We start from the raw sequence: 19559 nt of genomic DNA, 5'->3' as shown, positions 1-19559 counted from the left end.
TGGGACGAAAAAACAATGTTGCAATTACCCGCCCTCGTTTCTAGTTATTGCTTTTACCTTTAAAACGGTAGTTACATATACCTTATAATATTTATTTAAAATCCTCCTCTACCGCGTCCTCGACCGCGCCCACGTCCACGTCCTCTGAAGTCACTATCACGCACACGCCTCTCCGAGTACTGTGCAACTTCAACAACACTTTCTGCGATTCCCTCCACCAAATACTGAAGTCGAGAAGTATTGCTTCGGTCAACATGAAGGTACTTGTCTTCCCTATCCCAAAAAGCTATGAGTGAGCTGTTGCTTTCCGAGATAATGTCGTTGATTATGCACTTTACTTCATTCTCATTTAACCCGTACTTTTTCATCATCAAATCCACAGATATCGTGGCAAAATTACACCGATTATTGTAACAGAAAATACGGAGAGCTGCTTCTTTTAAATGCTGCAAAAATGTTTTTAGAGCTTCGTCACCATTTGGCATCATGGACCATGCACCCATGTTTTTGATGACTTCACTGGCCTTTGCATAATCGCCCAGTTTTAGATTAATGTAGGCTGCTGTTAGTTGCTCTCTGAATTCCACTGGATCACCCAATAACGGCTGATACGCCATTTGGTTGATTATCCGGAAGAAATAGCTTTGATGACGACTACCCTCATAAGGCTTTTTGGCTTCCTTTGGCGTATCCACCACAAGAGTAGATAGCATCGTTGCAAGCTCCAACTGAGCATGCTGAATGTAAGCGTGTGGAGGCACCAGCAAATCACGAAACTTCAGCTCCTCTTCATCATTTTCTTTCACGTAATCTGGCATCCGTTGGCTAATCAAAACATCATGGTTCCGATTAGACCACAAAGAACTGAGGAGGTTGTAAGCTTGAATGACATCACCCGCTGCAAAAGAAGCCAAGCCAAGTTGCGCAATAACTCTGTTGTACAAAATGGCAAGATGAACGGACTTTTCTACGGTTTCTTCCACACCAGACCGAAGAACGAGATCTCGTCCGTCTCGATACTTTCCTTCCAATCCCATCTGATATGCGAGGTAAAGAAGGGCACTACACTTTGCCTCTTCATTTCCTATGACGAGAAGTTCTTGATAAAGCTCACGGACCGTTTCAATTACAGAGGTAGTGACAATGTTGCGAGTCAGACGAGTCATTTTGTGATAGAGAATATCATGAGCCTGTTGCCTTCTTGAGCCGAGAATTTCGATGAGAATTTGACAGCAAATTGCCTTTCCACGCTTGCGCTGCTGGTAGTAACCGAGAACAGAGTCTGCCAGGTCCACTAGTTGATTTTCCAAATGAATTATTTCAAAGTATTCATCCGTGGCACCTGTTTTAAACTGCGCGATGCGCTGTAAATGAACGTGAAGCTTTTGCAATAAACCGCACAAGCCATCCATAATCACAGCTCGTTTGCTTGTGAGATCTCCAGAAAATACTTCTTTGACTGCTATTGCCGGATTTTCAGTTATTAGTGAGTAGATTCGGCTCACAGCATCAAAAGATCTCGTCCAAGTGGCGGTGGCAACGTAGGGCAAACGTGTATCTTCTTCAAGGAGCGCTTCTGCCAGAATTCCCAGGGCGGTGATACGAAGTGCTGTAAGGCCTCTTTTCTTGCTTTCTTGGGCCAGTTTCTGGCATCTCGCGGCCCTTTTCCCCTTTTGTATTACTGATTGCTTCAGCTCCTGTGCAATATCTTCCTCAGTGAGTTCCTTTTCCTCCTCACCCTGTCCTTCATCACCACCGTCCTCTTCGCTTTCCTCGTCATGTAACCTTTCAATATCATTCTTATGGATTTCAGTCAATTCTTGGAGGGCCTTAATTAGCCTTTTCAAGCTGTAAAAATCCTCTGGCCTTTTAAATGTTTCCTTCTCATCCATTTTTTCAGATAGGTCGGGGGTGTTCCGAAGACATTCCAAAAATGGCCACGGAATCACCTTAAACTTTTCTTTATGTGCCGACGCCTTTTGTCTTAGCTGAATAAAAGCCTTTTCCGCCTCCGACCAAGATTCATGGTCGACGTTAAAATCAAAAAGGTCACAGGTGGTCTGGATTTCGTTCAGTGACTTCTCATTGCGGGATAGAACCACTTGCCTTTCATCCGCGTCCTCATCATCGGTCACCTCAAACCACTTGGGGTCAATTTGTGCCACCTTCCTTTCCACCTGCTCATCGTGATGTATGACCTCATCCAGGCTTTCATCACTGTCGCTGACATCAAAAAAGTTGCTCATTATTTAAAAACTTTTCAGTTAAAAAAATTAATAAAAAGTAATAAGAAGTTACTTAAAACTCGATAAGATAACAACAATGATAATAAGAATCTCCTGCGGGTGAAACTCACAAACATCAGGGAGGGAGAGGCAAAAAAAAGGCAAAAAAGGCAAAAAAAAAATCGTTGTACATTTAAATCAAACAATCCTCAATGAGAAAAAAAAAATCTGTTTTCTATACACAAATGTGAAGAATCTGATAACAACAAGGAATTCAGTTACAGCTCAAGATTTCGGGGCAGGACTAATGTATAAAACCGCCCCGTGAACCACAACATTCCCGCCTACATCATCCATTTTCAGAAATAATCCCTTTCGTCTGTATGTTTTTTTTTTTTTTTCCCTTGTAATTCTTGAGGCAACATATCCTGATAACTACAGCATTCAATCATGCATTGCAATTTCTCAATCTACCTTGGGCTTCTGAAGAAACTGTTGGACCCAACAAAAACAGCAGTCGTTCAAGAAAAGCACAGAGAATTCTTAGTTCAGAATCTGTTCTTTTAAGTGCAATCCAACTCTCATTTTGCATATGATACACTTCCTTTATCATTCCTTGAAGCTGCATGAGGACACCCTTCAAAAAAAAAAAATTGGGGAGCCAAGGGACAAATATACACTTATTTCAATATAATCTAAGCCTGTTTCAAATATAAGATAGAAACGGGATTCCCTTTATAATCAATGCGTCCATCAAAAAGCTTCTTGATCATTGTTGAAATTCTTTGGTTTGCAAAGAAAACAATTGTGGTATTTGGATCAACAAATACAATTTGATTTACTCCCTTTACGTGTTTCAAATTTAACTCCACCCAAAGAGATGAGGCACCCCGCAGGATCAGAGATTGTGAACGTCTATACGTCACTCGGCACCCGGGTATATCCGAAGCTGGAGCTGTAGTGATACTTACCTCTATCGCCTCACCAAAAAGCAAAAACCCGTTCATTTTTAAATATGCATCCTGAGCAGATGCAGATTCAGTATATGACACGAGAGCTTCACCACGGGGAACATCCAAAAGAATGTCATACAGCATACCATATTCACTAAAGCAACGCAGTATTGTCAATCTACAAAATTCCACACCAAAATAAAACACCAGTCCTCGAACTCGCAGTAACTCCATATATATACGTAGTTTTGGGTTTTTATTTATGCTCCGAACCCGAAGCTCCTCTAGAAACATAATTTAAGCCAAAAGAGCAGATAAAGAAAGTTGGGGACCAACAAGAACAAAGTAAAAAAAAATAAAAATAAAAATCGCAAAACACCTATCCAGAAATTCCAGACACATTTCTCACAAGAATATATATATATATATATATTACAGGTGACAATATCAAAAATAAGCCAAAGAAAAGGTAAATCTAATGCAAAGACGTCCAAATAAGCGACTTGATATTTAACTTTCCTCTCCTTTTTGCAAAAGCCATCGTGCCTGAAGGAAGATGGAGTAAAGGACCATGCTTGTTCACAAAAAAAACTGCGTTAAGCCGATGAAGCGCCACAGCAACATCTTCTATTGCCATTCCACTTTCCCACGAAAGCAAATTCATTGTCAGTGGAAGTCCTTTCTCATTGAGAGAAAATATTGCTTGAAGAATTTCCTCCCGCCAGATTCGACTAAACACCTTTTTTCCTGCCGCACTCAATGGTCTCTCGGGGGAGCCTGGAATTCCCTCTATCCTTCCCATCTCGTAGGAAATTTCAATTAGAAAAGCTCCATACCCCTTATTGCGGTATGGCGGAAGTACCATTACACAGGAAAGTGAATTATTGCAAGCCATACTTTTTCTCCACTCCTTACTAAAATACCCAACAAAATGATAACCATAGTCATCAACCTCAAATAATACAACCATGGCAAAAAAGTGCAAATCATCCAAGGTAGTTTTTTCTTCAAGAAAATGCTTGGCAAGTCTAGCAATGCGCCGGGTATATGGAACAGATGCCATTTTTCGTCCATCAATTTCAAAGACGACAAATCGCCTCCTACGACAACGGTAAATCTCATCCCCTGGAACCCAAAATCGATATGGACACACCTCCATATGCTCTCTCAATTCTCGTGCTGATGATAACCAAGAAAGACACGCTTCACACATAAAGACATCAGTAAAATCCTCTTTGCCCACAAATCCGCAATGCACATATTCCACCATATACTCCCGAAAAAGAGTCTTTATCGTAAAACCGTCCAACCTTTTGCGTTTCATGAACCTTTTTTTTTTTTTTTTTTTTTTTTTTTTTAGGAGGAAGAAAACTGAAGTTTTACAATAAATACGAGAAAAAGAATCCAGTTTCAATAATAATAATAATAATAAATGTTAAAAATAAAATATTACAGTTCTCCACAGCAATCAACAAAATTTTTAAACATCAATTTTCCTTCAAATGCATAAAACTTCCTAAACCGTAAAAAAAATAATAAAAATAAAAATACTACAAAAATCCCATCAACTCCCTTTTTGAAACCCTTTCCTACTTCCCTAGTGGTGCCCTAGATCCACGGCGCCCGGGGCTGGTCTGAGAGTTGGAGGACCAGCTGCATACCCTTCACCAATATCAAAGGCGAAGTCCCACGGTTTTCGGTCCTGTTTGCGCCATCCATAGTCAAGATGACTTGGCCCGCCGCCAGCAATATCGTCCAGTTTTGCCCAAAATCCATCGTACATAATAGCACCAATGATTAAAAACGGTCCACTGACACAAAGAGCCATCCAATAGTTTTGGCCCGATTTGTGGTAAACCTCACTCGTCCAAAATCCAACTCCCCGAAGGCCAAAATTTGGACGAGCCTTGGCCTTCGCATTGAAGGCATTTAAGTATGTTCGCCTAGTGGTAACCAAGGCAGAGCGGAACATCTTTCAGAGAATTCACTTCTGTTCAATGCCTTTACTAATAATAATAATAATAATCGATATAAAATGTTGGATACACACGCACAGAGAGAGAGAGAGAGAAAAGAGAGCAAAAAAAAAAAAAAAAATAAAAAAACCAAAGGAAAAAAGAGTTGTTCAAAAGTAGAAAAACAAAACAAATAAATAAGTCAAATTCAACTGAAAAAGACAAAATGTTAAAAAAAAAAAAAAAAAAAAACCACCTTTTCATGGGGGGAAAAAAGTACTATGAAAAGAAGAGATTAAAATAAATTGAAATAAAAAATCTAATTCAAACAAAACGGTTTCTATATGTGACGTGTGAGCGCTACCAAAGAAATTTTTTTCTAGCACGTGAGCAAGGGTGCTCCAGGTCAAAAGTAAATGGGAAAAAGGTTTAAAAAGCTGTTTCCCTTCTATTCACAGGTTTCGTATCTAATCCCAAAAATCTTGTTCTAAAATTCCTCATATTTGCTTTGTCCCCATATCACCCTTTTTTCTCTATTTCATTACTCTTGCTTTAGTCTTGTATCCGCACTTTTTCCATCCAAATACGGCAACCAAACTCCCTGTAAAGCTCCTTCAAAAGTTGTACAAAGTCAATCCGTGACTTCGCGGAATAATAGAATGTGAGCTTCTTTTTATCAAATTGGTACTCGGCGTGAAGTATCTCCATATCAAAACCGTGACGCTGGACACGCTGTTGACAAAAAGAAACAGCAATAGCCTCATCCTCCTTGAGATCAGTAGCCCAGTAATCTACCTCTCGCTGTGTTGCATGACGGAGAATACTTCCAGTTGGTCCGGAACGTTCCACATATGTCTTACAACCTTCAGTATTCAAACGGATAACAACCCCAATATCGATTCCTCTGTCACCTTGAACCACAACATATTGACCCTTGGCGGCAAGAAAAGGAGAAGAAAACTCCTTTTGATGACATTTAAATTGAACAAGTACGTTACAAACAGGAGGCATGGTAGGGGTTGGTGGAGCCTCATCCTTTTCTGCAAAAAGCTCTTGTTTAGCAGGAATCTTTATCAAGCTCGCTCCCTCTGAAAAAAATGCTGTACATGAAGTTACCAAAGAATCTTCAAGACACCTCCAACCGTAAGGATTATGGCGTTTGATCGCAACCTTTTTTGAAATAATAGTGGAATTGTTCTTTACATATTTACCAGAAAGCGCTGTTTGAACATTGGTGATATCTGAAAGAGGCGAAAACATCTTAATTTAAGCACCTTTCTTTTTGAGGATGAGCGCACAAAAACAAACAAACAAAAAAAAGGAATGAAAGAAATTAAAGTAACACTTCATAAATAACGATAAATAATCAGCAACAAAAAAGCAATAGTAATAATAATAATAATAATAATAATAATAATAAATAATAACAAAGTTAAACAATACGGAGGAGAAACAGTATAGAATATAAAAAATCACAGAAAAAAAATAACTGAGCATTGATTTTGTTACTTAAAAATATTACATTCCTCTAAATTTTTATATAAATTTACTTGGTTTTAATACCAATATTTATGAAACAAACACATACACAGAAAAAAAAAAAAAAAAAAGGAAAAATGACACAATTATCCAAAAAAAAGTTTTAGTGTCTATTGGAATAACAAATAACAATAACAAGCAAAATTAAGTTTAAAAAATTATATTCCTCCAAATACACTTTTTCTCCCAATAAACAAAATATATCTAACAATAAATGAAAAAATAGCTGGAAAGCAAATTCAATAAACTCGGTTCCATTCAAAATCACTAAATAGCCAAGAAAAAACCACAATAAATATGTTTTCTAACCCTAAAATAACCCATCGCAAATCTAATATATATAGAAAAAAAAAAAAAAAAACATTAAAGCACAATAAATAATAATAATAATAATAATAATAACAATTATTGCCCATCACGCTCAATGTACGAATTGAAATGGTCATCACACCCCTTGAAGTTACAAGGGGATTCTTTGGCTAAAATCGCCGCCGCTCGCGTTCGGCCCGTTTTTCTCGCGCGGCTCCGCCGGGGCGTTTGCGTTGCGGCTTTTTCCGCCAATTCCCATTGCTTTTTGCGGCGTTTCCTGTGGCTGTTTTTTTTTTTTTTTTTTTTTTTTTGTAATATTTCTTCTATTACTCGTTCGAAGGGCGACATGCATGGAACATCTTTTTTTTGTGGCGCTCCAGTATATCACCCGCGTCGCGAGCTTTGCTGTTACTTTTTGATGTTAACACTTTCGCACACAAAGCACCTGCGTGAAGGCCACCGCATGTTTAAACCAAGTACCGAATGAAGTGCCAGAGGGGCGTCATCCGATTCTCCGCAGAATGAGAATGCTTCGAAATGACAATAACACTGCTTCTTGTGCGCGGAAAAAACATTTTGGCGAGGCAGGGGCAATTGTTGGCACGTTTTTTTTTTCTATAATGCGTTGTCATCCTTTTCTTTTTTTTCTTTGTGAGAAAAACCCTTTTCATTTTTATACTTTGGCAATTCACAGTAAATTCAAACAGTATTAAAAGAATCGAAAGATAAGCATAACAAACATGGCACGCCAACTCAGAAACTCGTTTCTTATTCCCCAACGCTGAAAAATATGTGGTGTACTCAACAATGCATTTGGTATCTCACGCCTTCCAGTGGAATCAAAAAAGGAATAGAAAATACAAATAGACTACTGAGAGAAAAAAAAACTTCTGGTGTATAATCCAATTCGCTCATTCTATTGCTCAATTATGAATTTTTCTATTCCTTAACGCCATATAGCGTTTTTCCGATGGGCATATAAATTCTTTATAATACGCGGAACCAACCACTTTTTTATGTATTTCTTTTGACAGAAACTTTAAATGAGTTAATGACAGCCGATTTTGCCGCTATGTTATGCTATAAATTACTTTTTGACTTAACAATTTCATTTTTGGACACAATACATATGCGAATGACACTGTGGAGTATTTAAATGATGCTGACACACCATTCCCATGAATATCAGGCTAGCGTTTTGCACGATAGAGAGGCGTAACGGCTTTTATATAGGAGAAAAGCTTCTCAGATGCTAAAGTTTTTTCCAGGACCTTTTTAATCTTTTAATTTTTTAATTTTTTAGGAAAAGCACTGTCAATAACGGACAAAGATGACCGCCGAACAAATAAATACTGCACTGAGGGTTAATAAAGCGAAAGAACAATACACCGATGCCTGTCCAAAGAAATTATTCCTGCTTTCCCATTTTTGAATTTTTTTTGTGAAGGGAAGGCCGCCGTGTTTTCCTTATTTTTCTTTTTTTTGTTCTTGACCACTGTTCACTGGGAGCTTGTGAAGAGAATGTTCACGGGGCATGTGGGCTATCTAATTTAACATATTTATCTTGATAAAAATAGTCTATCGCTGTACGTCATTTTCTCTACTTGTTTCTGTTTGACCGAGATTGAGGGATTCAAGGAACCAACAGCGTCTAGACGATTTGTAATTATTTTTATTTTTACCATCCATCCTCTTTCATTCCGACCTCGCGGCGGAGTCTTGTGGCTGGAGGAACCCAAAGCATTCCGCTTTTTAGGGAATAATATCTCCAATTCTAACAAATTACACCGTGTCATGAGAGAGGTTATCGGAATATATACTTGGGATAAACATCGAGGGTAATGGCGAGGCCATTGCCTCTCTATTGCCCCCTTCTTTTTTTCCGTTCTATTTATATAGACAAGCTCAGGATTCAGCCAGCAGCACAGGCAAATATTCAACGTAATTAAACAGGCTTTACCTTCACATGGAAATATCAATCACGAGTCAAAATTCAAGCGTCAAGGTGAAAAGAATTCCCTGATTGCTCCTTTACGTGCTTGTTTTGTTTTTCCCTTTGAATTTTTGCCCCAATGTGCCTGCTCATGCCCTGGCACCCGAATCGAGCCGAGTTGAACTGTTTAAGCGGCAAAATTCGACGGTGCCATTTGAAGAGAACGGCGAAGTCCGACAGCGAGTTGTCCACTCGTTCCGCCTCCCCGCCCTTGTTAATGTGGATGGGGTGATGGTTGCCATCGCAGACGCCCGCTACGACACATCCAATGACAACTCCCTCATTGATACGGTAGTGAGGTGCAGCGTAGACGATGGGGAGACGTGGGAGACCCAAATTGGCATCAAGAACAGTCGTGTATCGTCTGTTTCTCGTGTGATGGATCCCACAGTGATTGTGAAGGGCAACAAGATTTACGTCCTGGTTGGAAGCTACAATAGTTCGAGAAGCTACTGGACTTGGCAGCCTGATGGAAGGGATTGGGATATTCTGCTTGTCGTTGGTGTGGTTACGAAGTCCACTGCAGACGGCAAGATAACTGCGAGTATCAAATGGGGGAGCCCCGTGTCACTGAAGGAATTTTTCCCGGCATACATGGAAGGAATACCCACAAAGCAATTTCTCGGCGGTGCAGGTGTTGCCACTGTGGCGTCCAACGGGAATCTTGTGTACCCTGTGCAGGTTACGAACAAAAAGAAGCGAGTTTTTTCCAAGATCTTCTACTCGGAAGATGATGGCAAGACGTGGAATTTCTCAGAGGGTAGGAGCGCTTTTGGCTGCTCTGAACCTGTGGCCCTTGAGTGGGAAGGGAAGCTCATCATAAACACTCGAGTTGACTATCGCCGCCGTCTGGTGTACAATTCCGGTGACATGGAGAAACCGTGGGTGGAGGCTGTCGGCACGCTCTCGCGTGTGTGGGGCCCCTCACCAAAATCGAATATGCCCGGCAGTCAGAGCAGCTTCACTGCCGTGACCATCGAAGGAATGCGTGTGATGCTCTTCACACACCCGCTGAATTTTAAGGGATGGTGGCTGCGCGACCGACTGCACCTTTGGCTGACGGATAACCAGCGCATTTATAACGTTGGGCAAGTATCCATTGGTGATGAAAATGCCGCCTACAGCTCCGTCTTGTACAAGGATGATAAGCTGTACTGTTTGCATGAGATCAACACTAACGAGGTGTACAGCCTTGTTTTTGCGCGCCTGGTTGGCGAGCTAATGATTATTAAATCCGTGCTGCAGTCCTGGAAGAATTGGGACAGCCACCTGCCCAGCATTTGCACCCCTGCTGATCCTGCCACTTTGTAATCCGAGCGTGGTTGTGGTCCTGCTGTCACCACGGTTGGTCTTGCTGGCTTTTTGTCCGACAATGCCACCCAAAACGTATGGGAGGATGCGTACCGCTGCGTCAACGCAAGCACGGCAAATGCGGAGAAGGTTCCGAACGGCTTTAAGTTTGCGGGGCTTGGCGGAGGGGCGCTTTGGACGGTGAGCCAGCAGGGGCAGAATCAACGGTATCACTTTGCAAACTACGAGTTTACGCTGGTGGCGTCAGTGACGATCCACGAGGTTCCGAGGAACGCGACTCCTCTGCTGGGTGCGAGCCTGGACTCTTCTGGTGGCGAAAAACTCCTGGGGCTCTCGTACGACGAGAAGCACCAGTGGCAGCCAATATACGGATCAACGCCGGTGACGCCGACGGGATCGTGGGAGGTGAACAAGAAGTACCACGTGGTTCTTACGATGGCGAATAAAATGGGCTCCGTGTACATTGATGGAGAACCCCTAGCGGGTTCAGGGCAGACCGTTGTGCCAGACGAGGACACGACTGACATTTTCCACTTCTACATTGGCAGTTATAACAGCAGTAATATGCCTACGGAAAGCCACTTGACGGCGAAAAGCGTTTTTCTTTACAACCGTCAGCTGAATGCCGAGGAGATCAGGACCTTGTTCTTGAGCTAGGATCTTGATGGCGTGGAAGAATTCAAGGACAGCAGCGACGACGGAGAAGACAAGGACAGCAGTGAATACGACGACGGTGCCCACAGTAATTCGTCGAGCTCTTTTGGCGGCGATGCATCGTCAGTGTCTGCTGGTGGAAGGAATCTCGTGTATGTTTGTGCCCTGGTGCTGCACCTGCTTGTCCTTGTTTATTTTTGACTGATATGGCTGAAGAGATGCATTATATAAGTTCATATATATTTATGAGTGGTTAAGATACTAAGCACACCGTAGCTGTGTGCCTGCACTTTCAGAATATATGTTTACCTTTTTTTTTTTTTTTATTATTGGCGTTTCGCGATACTGTCGAGCTTTTGCGAAGGAAAACACGGGGCGTCCTCAAAAGCGTTCTTGTTTATGTAGAGCCGTACCTTCATACCACAATGTATGGAAAGCAAAATATTTTTTCAGTTATTTGGAAATAAGTGGATGTATTGTATGAAGGATAGGGTTTATGTAACACCAACAGCTGCGCAGAGCTATGAAGGCAATAACTGTGTTTCTTTGCAGCATCCTTTTTTTTTTTTTTTTTTTGCACCACAAGTGAACGTAGTGGATCAACCGTATATGTTTCACTAGCGGCATTATTTACAATAAAGAGTTTTTTTTTTTTTTTTCTGGGATGTAAGTGCGCGGTATATTGTAATCTGCTGGGGAGGGGGGAGGTGCGCCGTTGCCCCGCTCTAATTCTCACTGTCGTGTGCGTGCTGCATTTTCCGTTTTTTTTTTTTTTTTCTCTTTTTTTTTTTTTTTTTTTTTTTTTTTTTTGGATGACAAAACCTTTAAGAGTGTTCCTTTCTACCAAGTGAGAAGCTTGTTTTCCTTTGGAAGGTTGATTTTCAGCGGGTGTGCGGGTCTTGTGCGCGGATGTGGCTGAAGTTGTGGTGTTGATTGCCGCTGTTTTTGCCAGCACCATCTCAAAAGCAGGGAAATCTTTTTTTTTTTTTTTTTTTTTTTGAGGAAACGGCGTCTCTTTTGTTTTTCCATATTTCGGCCTCCGAGTCAGCAGTGAAAATATCGCCGGCGCCTTGGCTTGCCGTTTTGGTCTGCATTGTTTGTTTGTCCAATGGTCAGACGACTCAAGAGGCTCCCGTCAAGCATTACTGTGGATGCAGGGCTGTGCGCTGCCAATTTTGCGGTGGCTGCGGCTGCACCGCAAAATTACCCGCCCAGGTGTGCCCACTTCACGCGGAATTGTGACGATACGCGAGGAGTCAATGTAACGCAGCTTTGAAGCTTCGGCCAGAGGCTTGGGCAAAACCGCCGCGACACCCACAAGACATTGGGCGCGGGCTCTGTGGGAGCAGCCAAACCGCCCGGGCTTGGCTTTCCGACGTCGGACAAGTGAGTGGAACCTGCGTTTTGCTGAGGAGGGCCACAGCCTTCACTGGACAAAAGCGTAAACACTGCGGGGGTGCACTAGGTCATGCTGGGGCTAAAAAAATGCGTTTTTGATTGGCACTTCAATCCTTATCCAGCGATTTCGTCCTTTGCACGCATAGAGAGAGAAGGTGATCTCTCACCCGCGTATTTCTGCCGCATCATTGCTGTTTTTTGCAGCAGTGTGATTTCACCAATAATCTGAGGAGCGTTGCGCACACTGCGGTAAACTTCTTTCTTCTCCATGTTGCAGTCATGAATGGGTTGAAACGACGACTGTCTGTCGGCTGCTCCTGCCGTTGTTGTGAGGCGGCTGCCCGCGTCTTTGCGGAGGACACTTTCTTACCACACAATGTGAAGGACGTGCACATGCAACAAGGCGCTAAGCTCTGCGCTGCGGAGGGCGAATCGGCCATTTATTTTCCCAAACATGTTTATGAGAGGGACGTAAGGGTGGCCAATTGCTTTCTGCAGGAAGGCAATCCACTCTACCACCATGCGCTCATATGAATGAGTATATTTCCTTCTTTTCGTGACTCTTGTGCGTGCGGCGCGAGGTCTGTCTTTGACATACATCGGATCACAGCTGGCAACTGTGTCGTACGCAATGTCGCATTTTATGTCGACCCACACACGTGCCGAGCGCGAGCAAAGACAATATCAAAAAATACTCAAAAGCACATCCGTGAGTGCTGCGGCAAATTGGCACGGATGCTCTCTTTTTACTTTGTGACGGGACGATGCGATGGTGCGCCCTGTGCCTTTTGCTTGTGCCCTCATAGGCACGTTCTAAAATGGAGCGTGTCGTTTTGCGAAGAAAGCTCCGTGTGTCAACGCGACAGGGAAACACGGTTGGCGGTGGCAGGAGTCCTTACCGGAACGGCAATAGAGTGCGGGGTTCCCAGAGTCGGCCGCTCGCCGGGGTGGGGACGGCTCTCAGGGATTGCCCCGAGGCTGCTTCTTAATGCCGTTGTGGTTGTTGACGGCAAATTGTTGATGGGAGAGCGAGAGTGTGCGTGCCGCCGTGTGGTTTCTCACGGTGGGAACTCGCTGGAGTTATGCATGTGTGTTTGCCTCACGGATGTGGTTTTATGGAACTTTATTTCACGTTATTCGGTGGCGCAGCAGTGAGCGGTGACGTGATGCAACCTAATAGCCACACGGGCGGGACGGACACGGTTATGCGAGCCTGTGGAGGACCCGAGCAATTCCAAGTGTACTATGCGGTTTGGGTCCACAAAGAAGGAAGAAGCGCCGGGCAGCTGAGGGGAGTTGCAATGCACGCGGCTGCAGAAGATGACATGCATTGTTTGGCTCACGTTGAATGCCACTTTGGGGGCTTTTTCTCGAGGCTGGGAATCCTCTTCATTATTTGGAGGTAATTGATGACACCAATTGTGGAGGGTGTTTTCTTCCATACGAGGATGGCGCACGGGAGACAAGGAAGAAGGAGAGCGACGCCTCGCCAAAACAGCGGCTGTTGGAACGTTGGCGAGACTCGGGATTGTTTGCGCGGCCAGCTGCATGCCCTCGGCAGGATGTTCCTTGAGGAGCCCATTGGCCCGAGTGTGAGACGCAGGCACCGCAACAACCGTCTCATTACTTCTCCATCGCACGAATGACACGACACACGTCAGGCGTGGCAGGCGACACCCTCTGCGAAACTCCTTTCTCCTCTGCTTCAAATCTTGGCATTTTCTGCATGTGGACACCGCTCCCATTGGCCGTCTTCTGTGACGCGAGAGCCACCTGTATTCCTCTCCATCGCATTAAAGAGTCGTGAGGATGGCTTGAGGGTGCGTTGAGGAGCCGTGTGGCCTCTGCGAGCATTTCCACTGCCATTCGGAAGTGCTGAATTTTGGATTACCAAAACGCCACTTGAGTGCTTGCGTCAGAGGCTTGCATGACTGAGCAGCAAACGTGTTTGTGGAGGTGAAGGAGGGCCACACCATTGGGAGGAGGAAGAGTGAATGGGTGGGTTGGTGGTGTCTGTGTCCCATATGTGGTGCCCGACTGGTGCTTCACTTTGTTTGGTGTTATTATCATTTGCATCCACAAAGAATGGCTTTGGCTGCAGCACCCACGAGCTCCTCTGTCGGTGGTTGAATGAGGCTGCTCTGGTGTTGCCTCCCCCAACTCTCTCGGTGTCTGTGCGTTGCGTGTTTGTGAGCATGACTCTTCTTCCGTGCTGTGCATTTGCCTCATGAGCCGCCGATGGCCTTTGTGGCATATATGATGATTTGCGGCATTTTGTTAGATTGTGTCTTGGCCTCCGCCGCGGAATTACGGTCAGACTGGAGGCGTTACTTTTTCTTTACTGTGATCACGTGCGATGTGTATGGGAGGCCTCTCAGAGAAGAGCAAGTCGACATTGTTGTGAAACGCATGTCTGGTGCCACAATTTTCATTGACGCGGAATGAGTTGAGGGTTTTGCATATAAGATCCTGTGCATTCTTGCCGTGGTGCTCCTCATGCATGGCCCATGGCGACGACTGGCTGAGAATGTTCAGAGGGTTTCTCAATGAGCGGAGGGGTGCATAATGCTTTTTTACTCATTGAGAGCCCGAGCGTCACAGATGATGCATGAGGCAAGCAGAACCTCGTGCATGGCGGAATGAAGAGACGAGGGGCTGATTGTTTGATTGTTACTGACGAGTCTTGTCTCACTGCTTGGAGGGGGCTGTCGTTGACTGGGGCAACCTGTTTTGTGTGTCCAGACACTGCTTGCACCGAGTGGCGGGGTGCCGTGTTGGTGTGTGCGGCACCGTCATGCGGGGCAGCAGCGTGACGTTTACGGACTGCGTGCCTGTGAGCTGATGAATGTGGCGGGAGGCGTGTCTGAGGAGAATCTGTGAAAGGAGGAGCGACATGCGTTTGGCGGTGCTACTGTGCGATGTGCGAGGGAAGAGGAAACAAATTGCTTTCTGACATGCCGGTGAGTGTGCCACGGCCGCCGATGAGTTCTCAGGGAGAGGGACAGGAGTGAGTGAGACGGAGACTGTGCGCACCCGCTGCGACGTGTGGTGCCACAGGATGCGATTGCCATTGTGAAGGGTGCGACGGTCGTTATGCGTGCAGCAGAGCGTCATCTGCATCATTGTGCCTGCAGAGCTTGCAGGTGCTGCGAGGAGGTGCAGACGACCTCTCATCATTGGGCGCTGAGGCCGTTTTTCCTCTCTGCTCAGCGGGAGAAGCAACTCTTCTTGCACGTGACGTGCTGGTCTGCATCGATACTCCCAACGGGTGTCACGCAGCCGTGTCGTTGCAGTGCAACTCTCGTGCTCCTCACTGCACACGCGGCTCCCTGTCGCTTGGCTTATTTGCAGCGCCACGGCCTGCGGTCCCCATTGGGAGGCTGCTCACTTGTTTTTCTTAATTTTTGTGTGCTGTTGAGAGGTGCTGTGGAGTAATGGCTGCGGGGATGGTGATTTTGTGTTTCGCTTTGAGTGGTGATGTTGTGTACTGCTGTTGTGTTGTCTTTCTGCCGCTGTTGCCTGTTGCTCCCCTCCAAGAAGGAAGCTACTACCAGGCGCGAATCGCTACTGTGAAATTCGAGGGCAGTGAAAGGACCAACAACAGCACACGCACCGCCCACACACACATATTTATATGCTCTCACGTGTTGCTGCTGTCATGTCACCCCGCACACTCAACCGTCGCCGCGTGACCGGATCCAGCGGAAGGAGGAGGGAAGGAAGAGAGATTGAGCAGCGGAGGCCCAACATGTCCCGGCGTGTGTTTACTTCCGCGGTGCTGCTCCTCCTTGTCGTGATGATGTGCTGCGACAGTGGAGCTGCGACTGCTGTAGAGAGTAAGTCCGGGGCTGCGCAACTGGCGCAGGAGATCGATTTTTTTGTGCCGAAGAAGACGCAGGTGGAGAAGAAAGGTGGAACGTCTCAAGAGACGAAGAGGGATTCATTTGTTTCACCCTCTCTCGTCAGTGCTGGTGGAGTAATGGTTGCCTTTGCTGAAGGCTTGTCCGAGTATAACGTCCAGGAACATAACCTGTTTGGGGTTCGGTTTTCCGACATTGTGGCCGGGTACATCAAGGCTGCGGAAACGTGGCCGTCCATTGTCGCTGAGATCGCCAAGAAGGAATGGAGGGCACACACTGTCCTTGGCAGTAGGAATGGCGATGATCGTTTGCGCTTTTTTTGTCGGCCCGCATCCATTGAAGGGGTCAATAAGGTGTTTCCACTTGCGGGAATCTGTGAAGAGAAGTACGACAATGATGATGAGGAAAGGGCGGCGGGTGACTCAGCTATTCAACTGGTTGTTGGTGTGGCCACGCAGCCCAAGGACGGCGAGCCGAGTGGAATGATCAACTGGGAAGAATCTAAATATTTCTTGCAACAGATCTCCAAACACACTCAAGGCCACATGAAGGATTTTGTGACTGCTGGTGGCTCAGGCATTGTGATGCAGAATGACACGCTTGTGTTTTCCCTGAGTGCGAGGGACGGGAAAAATCAACCTTTCTCCATGATCAATTATTCGACGGACAAAGGCAACAACTGGGTGTTCCCAGAGGGCATTTTTTCTGTGGAATGCCTTGGCCCCGCATCACCGAATGGGAGAATGGACAGATTCACATGATTGTTGAATTTTTTAATGGCCAGAGTGTGTTCGAGTCGCGTGACATGGGGACAACGTGGAAGAATGCTGCCAGAACACTCTCAGGCGTGCGGGTCATGTCACAATCAGGATTCCGTTGGGACGAAAGTTTGCATGTGGGAGTTCTCATCACCGCGACCATTGAGGAAAAGAAGGTCATGTTGTAAACTCAGAGAGGGAACTCCTCGGAAGCGAGTGAACCCAATGCGCTCTACCTTTGGGTTGCGGACAATAGCCGCACGTTCCATGTTGGACCGCTTTTTGTGGGGAATGCCGTGAGTCTGACGTTTTCCAGCAACCTGCTGTACTCGGACGGTGCGTTGCACCTTTTACGAGAGGGTATTGTGGGAACGCGCCGGGGCATATCCCTTGCCTGCCTGACGGAGGAGCTGAAGACGATCAACTCCGTCCTCAGCACTTGGGCGCAGCTGGACGCCTCCTTTTCCAAGTCATCCATACCCACGGCAGGCCTGGTTGGATTCCTGTCCGACGCAACGTCCGGCGATGTCACGTGGATCGACGAGTACCGTTGCGTGAATGCAATTGCGAAGAAGGCAGCGAAGGCCAAAAAAGGGTTCAAGTTCACGGGACCTGGGACCGGGGCAACATGGCGTGTGAACAGCCGGGAGGATAATAACCAGTACGGCTTTGTGAACTACGATTTCACCCTTGTGGCGACGGTGACCATCCACCAGGTTGCGAAGGGGAGCACTCCTCTGCTGGGTGCGGGTCTGGGAACGGTCACGGCAAGAAGATCATTGGGCTGTCGCACAGCATGAATAAAACGTGGGAGACGGTGTTTGATGGGAAGAAAACGACATCGAACACCACTTGGGAGCTGGGGAGAGAACACCAGGTGGCGCTCATGCTGCAGGACGGCCACAAGGGATATGTGTACGTGGATGGTGTGATTGTGGGGAGCCCAGAGACGATACCAACACTTGAGACGCTGGGACATGAAATCCCACATTTCTACTTTGGTGGAGGCGAGGGAGACATCAACAGCAGCGATGTGACAGTGACGAACGTCTTTCTGTAAGACCGCCCACTGAGTGTCGGTGAACTAAAACTGGTCAGGAAAAGCGACGGCAAAAAAGGAAAAGATGACGGCTCCATGCGTGGGGGCGTGTCTCGGGTGCTGCTGCTGCGGCTGCTAGGGTTTTGTAGCCCTTTACTGAGGAATCGCAATGAGTACTTCCTGCAACCAGCGGGAACATATGCGTCTTTCCACGCACTCTTTCAAAGTAATTGCCACTTTTTGTGGACACTTTGTTTTGACCATTTTATTTTACTTTAGATTCTTTTTGCTGTGCAGGGCTTTTCCTCCATGTGGAAGCATGCTCTCCCCAGCACCAGCACCGCGGGGTTGTTGTTTGTTTTCTTCTTTACACCCCGTGTTGTGGTTCTCCGACAATTAAGGGATCTACTGAGTGTTTTTTTTTTTTGATTGACCAGAGACGCTCCCGGCATTGTGTGCCACGCCGATGGCGCCGGCTAATAAAAGAGACAATGGAATGGGGGCACGAAACCGCGCCGAGTGTCCCAGTGGAATATAAATAATGTGTGGGCACCACCGGGTGTTTAAACGACTGGAAGGAGTGCAACACATTTATTTATTTCTTATCTGCAGGCGAGACACACACACCGATTTGGAGGCCACGCAGCAACGTGCAGTTTTTTTTTGGTTTTTGAGTGAATGCATAATGGAAGACGAATACATCTTCGTCTTTTTACTTTTCAGCATGTGTGCCGCGGCTTTCCACAGCGTGGGCAGCCGTGCGGTGTTGCGTTTCAGCAGTCATTCTGTTTGTTCTTTTTGTCTGGCACTATTGTGTGGTTGTGTGTCCCCTCAGATGCTTTGCCTTTTTTTTTTTTTTTGTGACCGTAGGCAGACACACACGAGACACTTACGCGATATATGTATTGCAGTGTGGTTGGTTGCTCCTCTTGCGCTCTGTGGTGGCAGTTGCGTGAGGCTGCTGCTACCTCGTTGTGTTGTTGGTGGAGTTGCGCCCCAGTGGGGAGGGAAGGCACCGACCGCTGCTGATGGTGACGGTCTTTGCTGCAGGCGATCTGAGGGGATGGCGTGACTGGTGTAACCACCAACCGAGATGGATGAGGATTGCACCGCATCTCTCTTCCCTCTCATCATCCTCTCAGTCCACAGCAGCCACAGGCCACACGCACCGCGCGGCATCTGGGCGACCACCATTAGGATGGCTGCGGGCCAATCGGAATGTAAAATCGGTGGGAACCCTTTTTTCCCGTGTCTGCGTACTGCCGCCGTGCTTCTTCATTCTTCATTTCGTCATTGTGTATGCAGTGCGCGTATGATTTTGCTGTTTCTTGTGCTGTGCCGACCCATCGGTCATACTAGCAGCGTCAGTGGTCATGTTTGTTTTTGCCTGGGCCCCGCTACTTGGCACGGTGGCTCTGTGGGGCTGCGTGGGCGGTGGGAGGGCGATGGTGTTACTGATTTGATTGCGTCTGCGCTGCTTTGTGTCAGTGGCCGTGGTGGGGATCGTCTGTGGCCGGATGCTTCTGCGTGCCACTGTGTTTATTAGCTGTTGCCGCCTCTGCCTT

General features: G+C 45.9%; 6 protein-coding genes and 2 pseudogenes across 6 annotated transcripts, besides 25 other annotated features; 3 read left to right on the top strand and 5 right to left on the bottom strand.

The window, feature by feature from the left end:
• Positions 1 to 7280: part of a sequence feature (heterozygous, Esmeraldo-like haplotype) that runs on past the window's edge.
• On the bottom strand, positions 96 to 2246 carry Tc00.1047053507611.310 (eukaryotic translation initiation factor 3 subunit 8, putative; the record flags this gene model as incomplete). Its single annotated transcript, XM_816076.1, has 1 exon — positions 96 to 2246. The coding sequence occupies one exon, from the start codon at positions 2244 to 2246 to the stop codon at positions 96 to 98; it is 2151 nt and encodes a 716-aa protein (XP_821169.1).
• Positions 2921 to 3472, bottom strand: Tc00.1047053507611.300 (uncharacterized protein; the record flags this gene model as incomplete). The annotated part of the gene is made up of 1 exon (XM_816075.1): positions 2921 to 3472. One exon carries the CDS (start codon positions 3470 to 3472, stop codon positions 2921 to 2923), a length of 552 nt encoding a protein of 183 aa, XP_821168.1.
• Positions 3525 to 3547: a sequence feature (AT_rich).
• Positions 3592 to 3611: a microsatellite.
• On the bottom strand, positions 3654 to 4502 carry Tc00.1047053507611.290 (acetyltransferase, putative; the record flags this gene model as incomplete). Its single annotated transcript, XM_816074.1, has 1 exon — positions 3654 to 4502. The coding sequence occupies one exon, from the start codon at positions 4500 to 4502 to the stop codon at positions 3654 to 3656; it is 849 nt and encodes a 282-aa protein (XP_821167.1).
• Positions 4508 to 4536: a microsatellite.
• Positions 4591 to 4610: a microsatellite.
• Positions 4703 to 4728: a sequence feature (AT_rich).
• Tc00.1047053507611.280 (cytochrome c oxidase subunit IX, putative) lies at positions 4776 to 5150 on the bottom strand (the record flags this gene model as incomplete). Its single annotated transcript, XM_816073.1, has 1 exon — positions 4776 to 5150. One exon carries the CDS (start codon positions 5148 to 5150, stop codon positions 4776 to 4778), a length of 375 nt encoding a protein of 124 aa, XP_821166.1.
• Positions 5259 to 5296: a microsatellite.
• Positions 5365 to 5385: a microsatellite.
• Positions 5686 to 6393, bottom strand: Tc00.1047053507611.270 (uncharacterized protein; the record flags this gene model as incomplete). Its single annotated transcript, XM_816072.1, has 1 exon — positions 5686 to 6393. One exon carries the CDS (start codon positions 6391 to 6393, stop codon positions 5686 to 5688), a length of 708 nt encoding a protein of 235 aa, XP_821165.1.
• Positions 6516 to 6563: a microsatellite.
• Positions 6726 to 6750: a microsatellite.
• Positions 7005 to 7033: a sequence feature (AT_rich).
• Positions 7049 to 7078: a microsatellite.
• Positions 7268 to 7292: a microsatellite.
• Positions 7281 to 8121: a sequence feature (areas merged during assembly that could not be assigned to a particular haplotype. This can correspond to areas where the two haplotypes were merged or to regions with more than two copies in the genome that were merged during assembly.).
• Positions 8122 to 8609: a sequence feature (heterozygous, Esmeraldo-like haplotype).
• Positions 8254 to 8283: a sequence feature (AT_rich).
• Positions 8487 to 8918: a mobile genetic element.
• Positions 8610 to 11089: a sequence feature (areas not merged during assembly with more than two copies in the genome that could not be assigned to a particular haplotype).
• Positions 8873 to 11188, top strand: Tc00.1047053507611.260 (annotated as a pseudogene).
• Positions 11090 to 11548: a sequence feature (heterozygous, non-Esmeraldo-like haplotype).
• Positions 11250 to 11270: a sequence feature (AT_rich).
• Positions 11549 to 11821: a sequence feature (areas merged during assembly that could not be assigned to a particular haplotype. This can correspond to areas where the two haplotypes were merged or to regions with more than two copies in the genome that were merged during assembly.).
• Positions 11701 to 11749: a microsatellite.
• Positions 11822 to 11977: a sequence feature (heterozygous, non-Esmeraldo-like haplotype).
• Positions 11916 to 11938: a microsatellite.
• Positions 11978 to 19559: part of a sequence feature (areas not merged during assembly with more than two copies in the genome that could not be assigned to a particular haplotype) that runs on past the window's edge.
• Positions 15972 to 18143, top strand: Tc00.1047053507611.230 (annotated as a pseudogene).
• Tc00.1047053507611.210 (uncharacterized protein) lies at positions 19088 to 19540 on the top strand (the record flags this gene model as incomplete). The annotated part of the gene is made up of 1 exon (XM_816071.1): positions 19088 to 19540. One exon carries the CDS (start codon positions 19088 to 19090, stop codon positions 19538 to 19540), a length of 453 nt encoding a protein of 150 aa, XP_821164.1.

The sequence above is a fragment of the Trypanosoma cruzi genome (genome assembly GCF_000209065.1).
Source record: "Trypanosoma cruzi strain CL Brener chromosome Unknown tcruzi_1047053507611, whole genome shotgun sequence".
Lineage (NCBI taxonomy): Eukaryota > Euglenozoa > Kinetoplastea > Trypanosomatida > Trypanosomatidae > Trypanosoma > Trypanosoma cruzi.
Note: the sequence above shows the minus strand (reverse complement) of the source record. Positions and strands in the feature narration are given on the sequence as shown.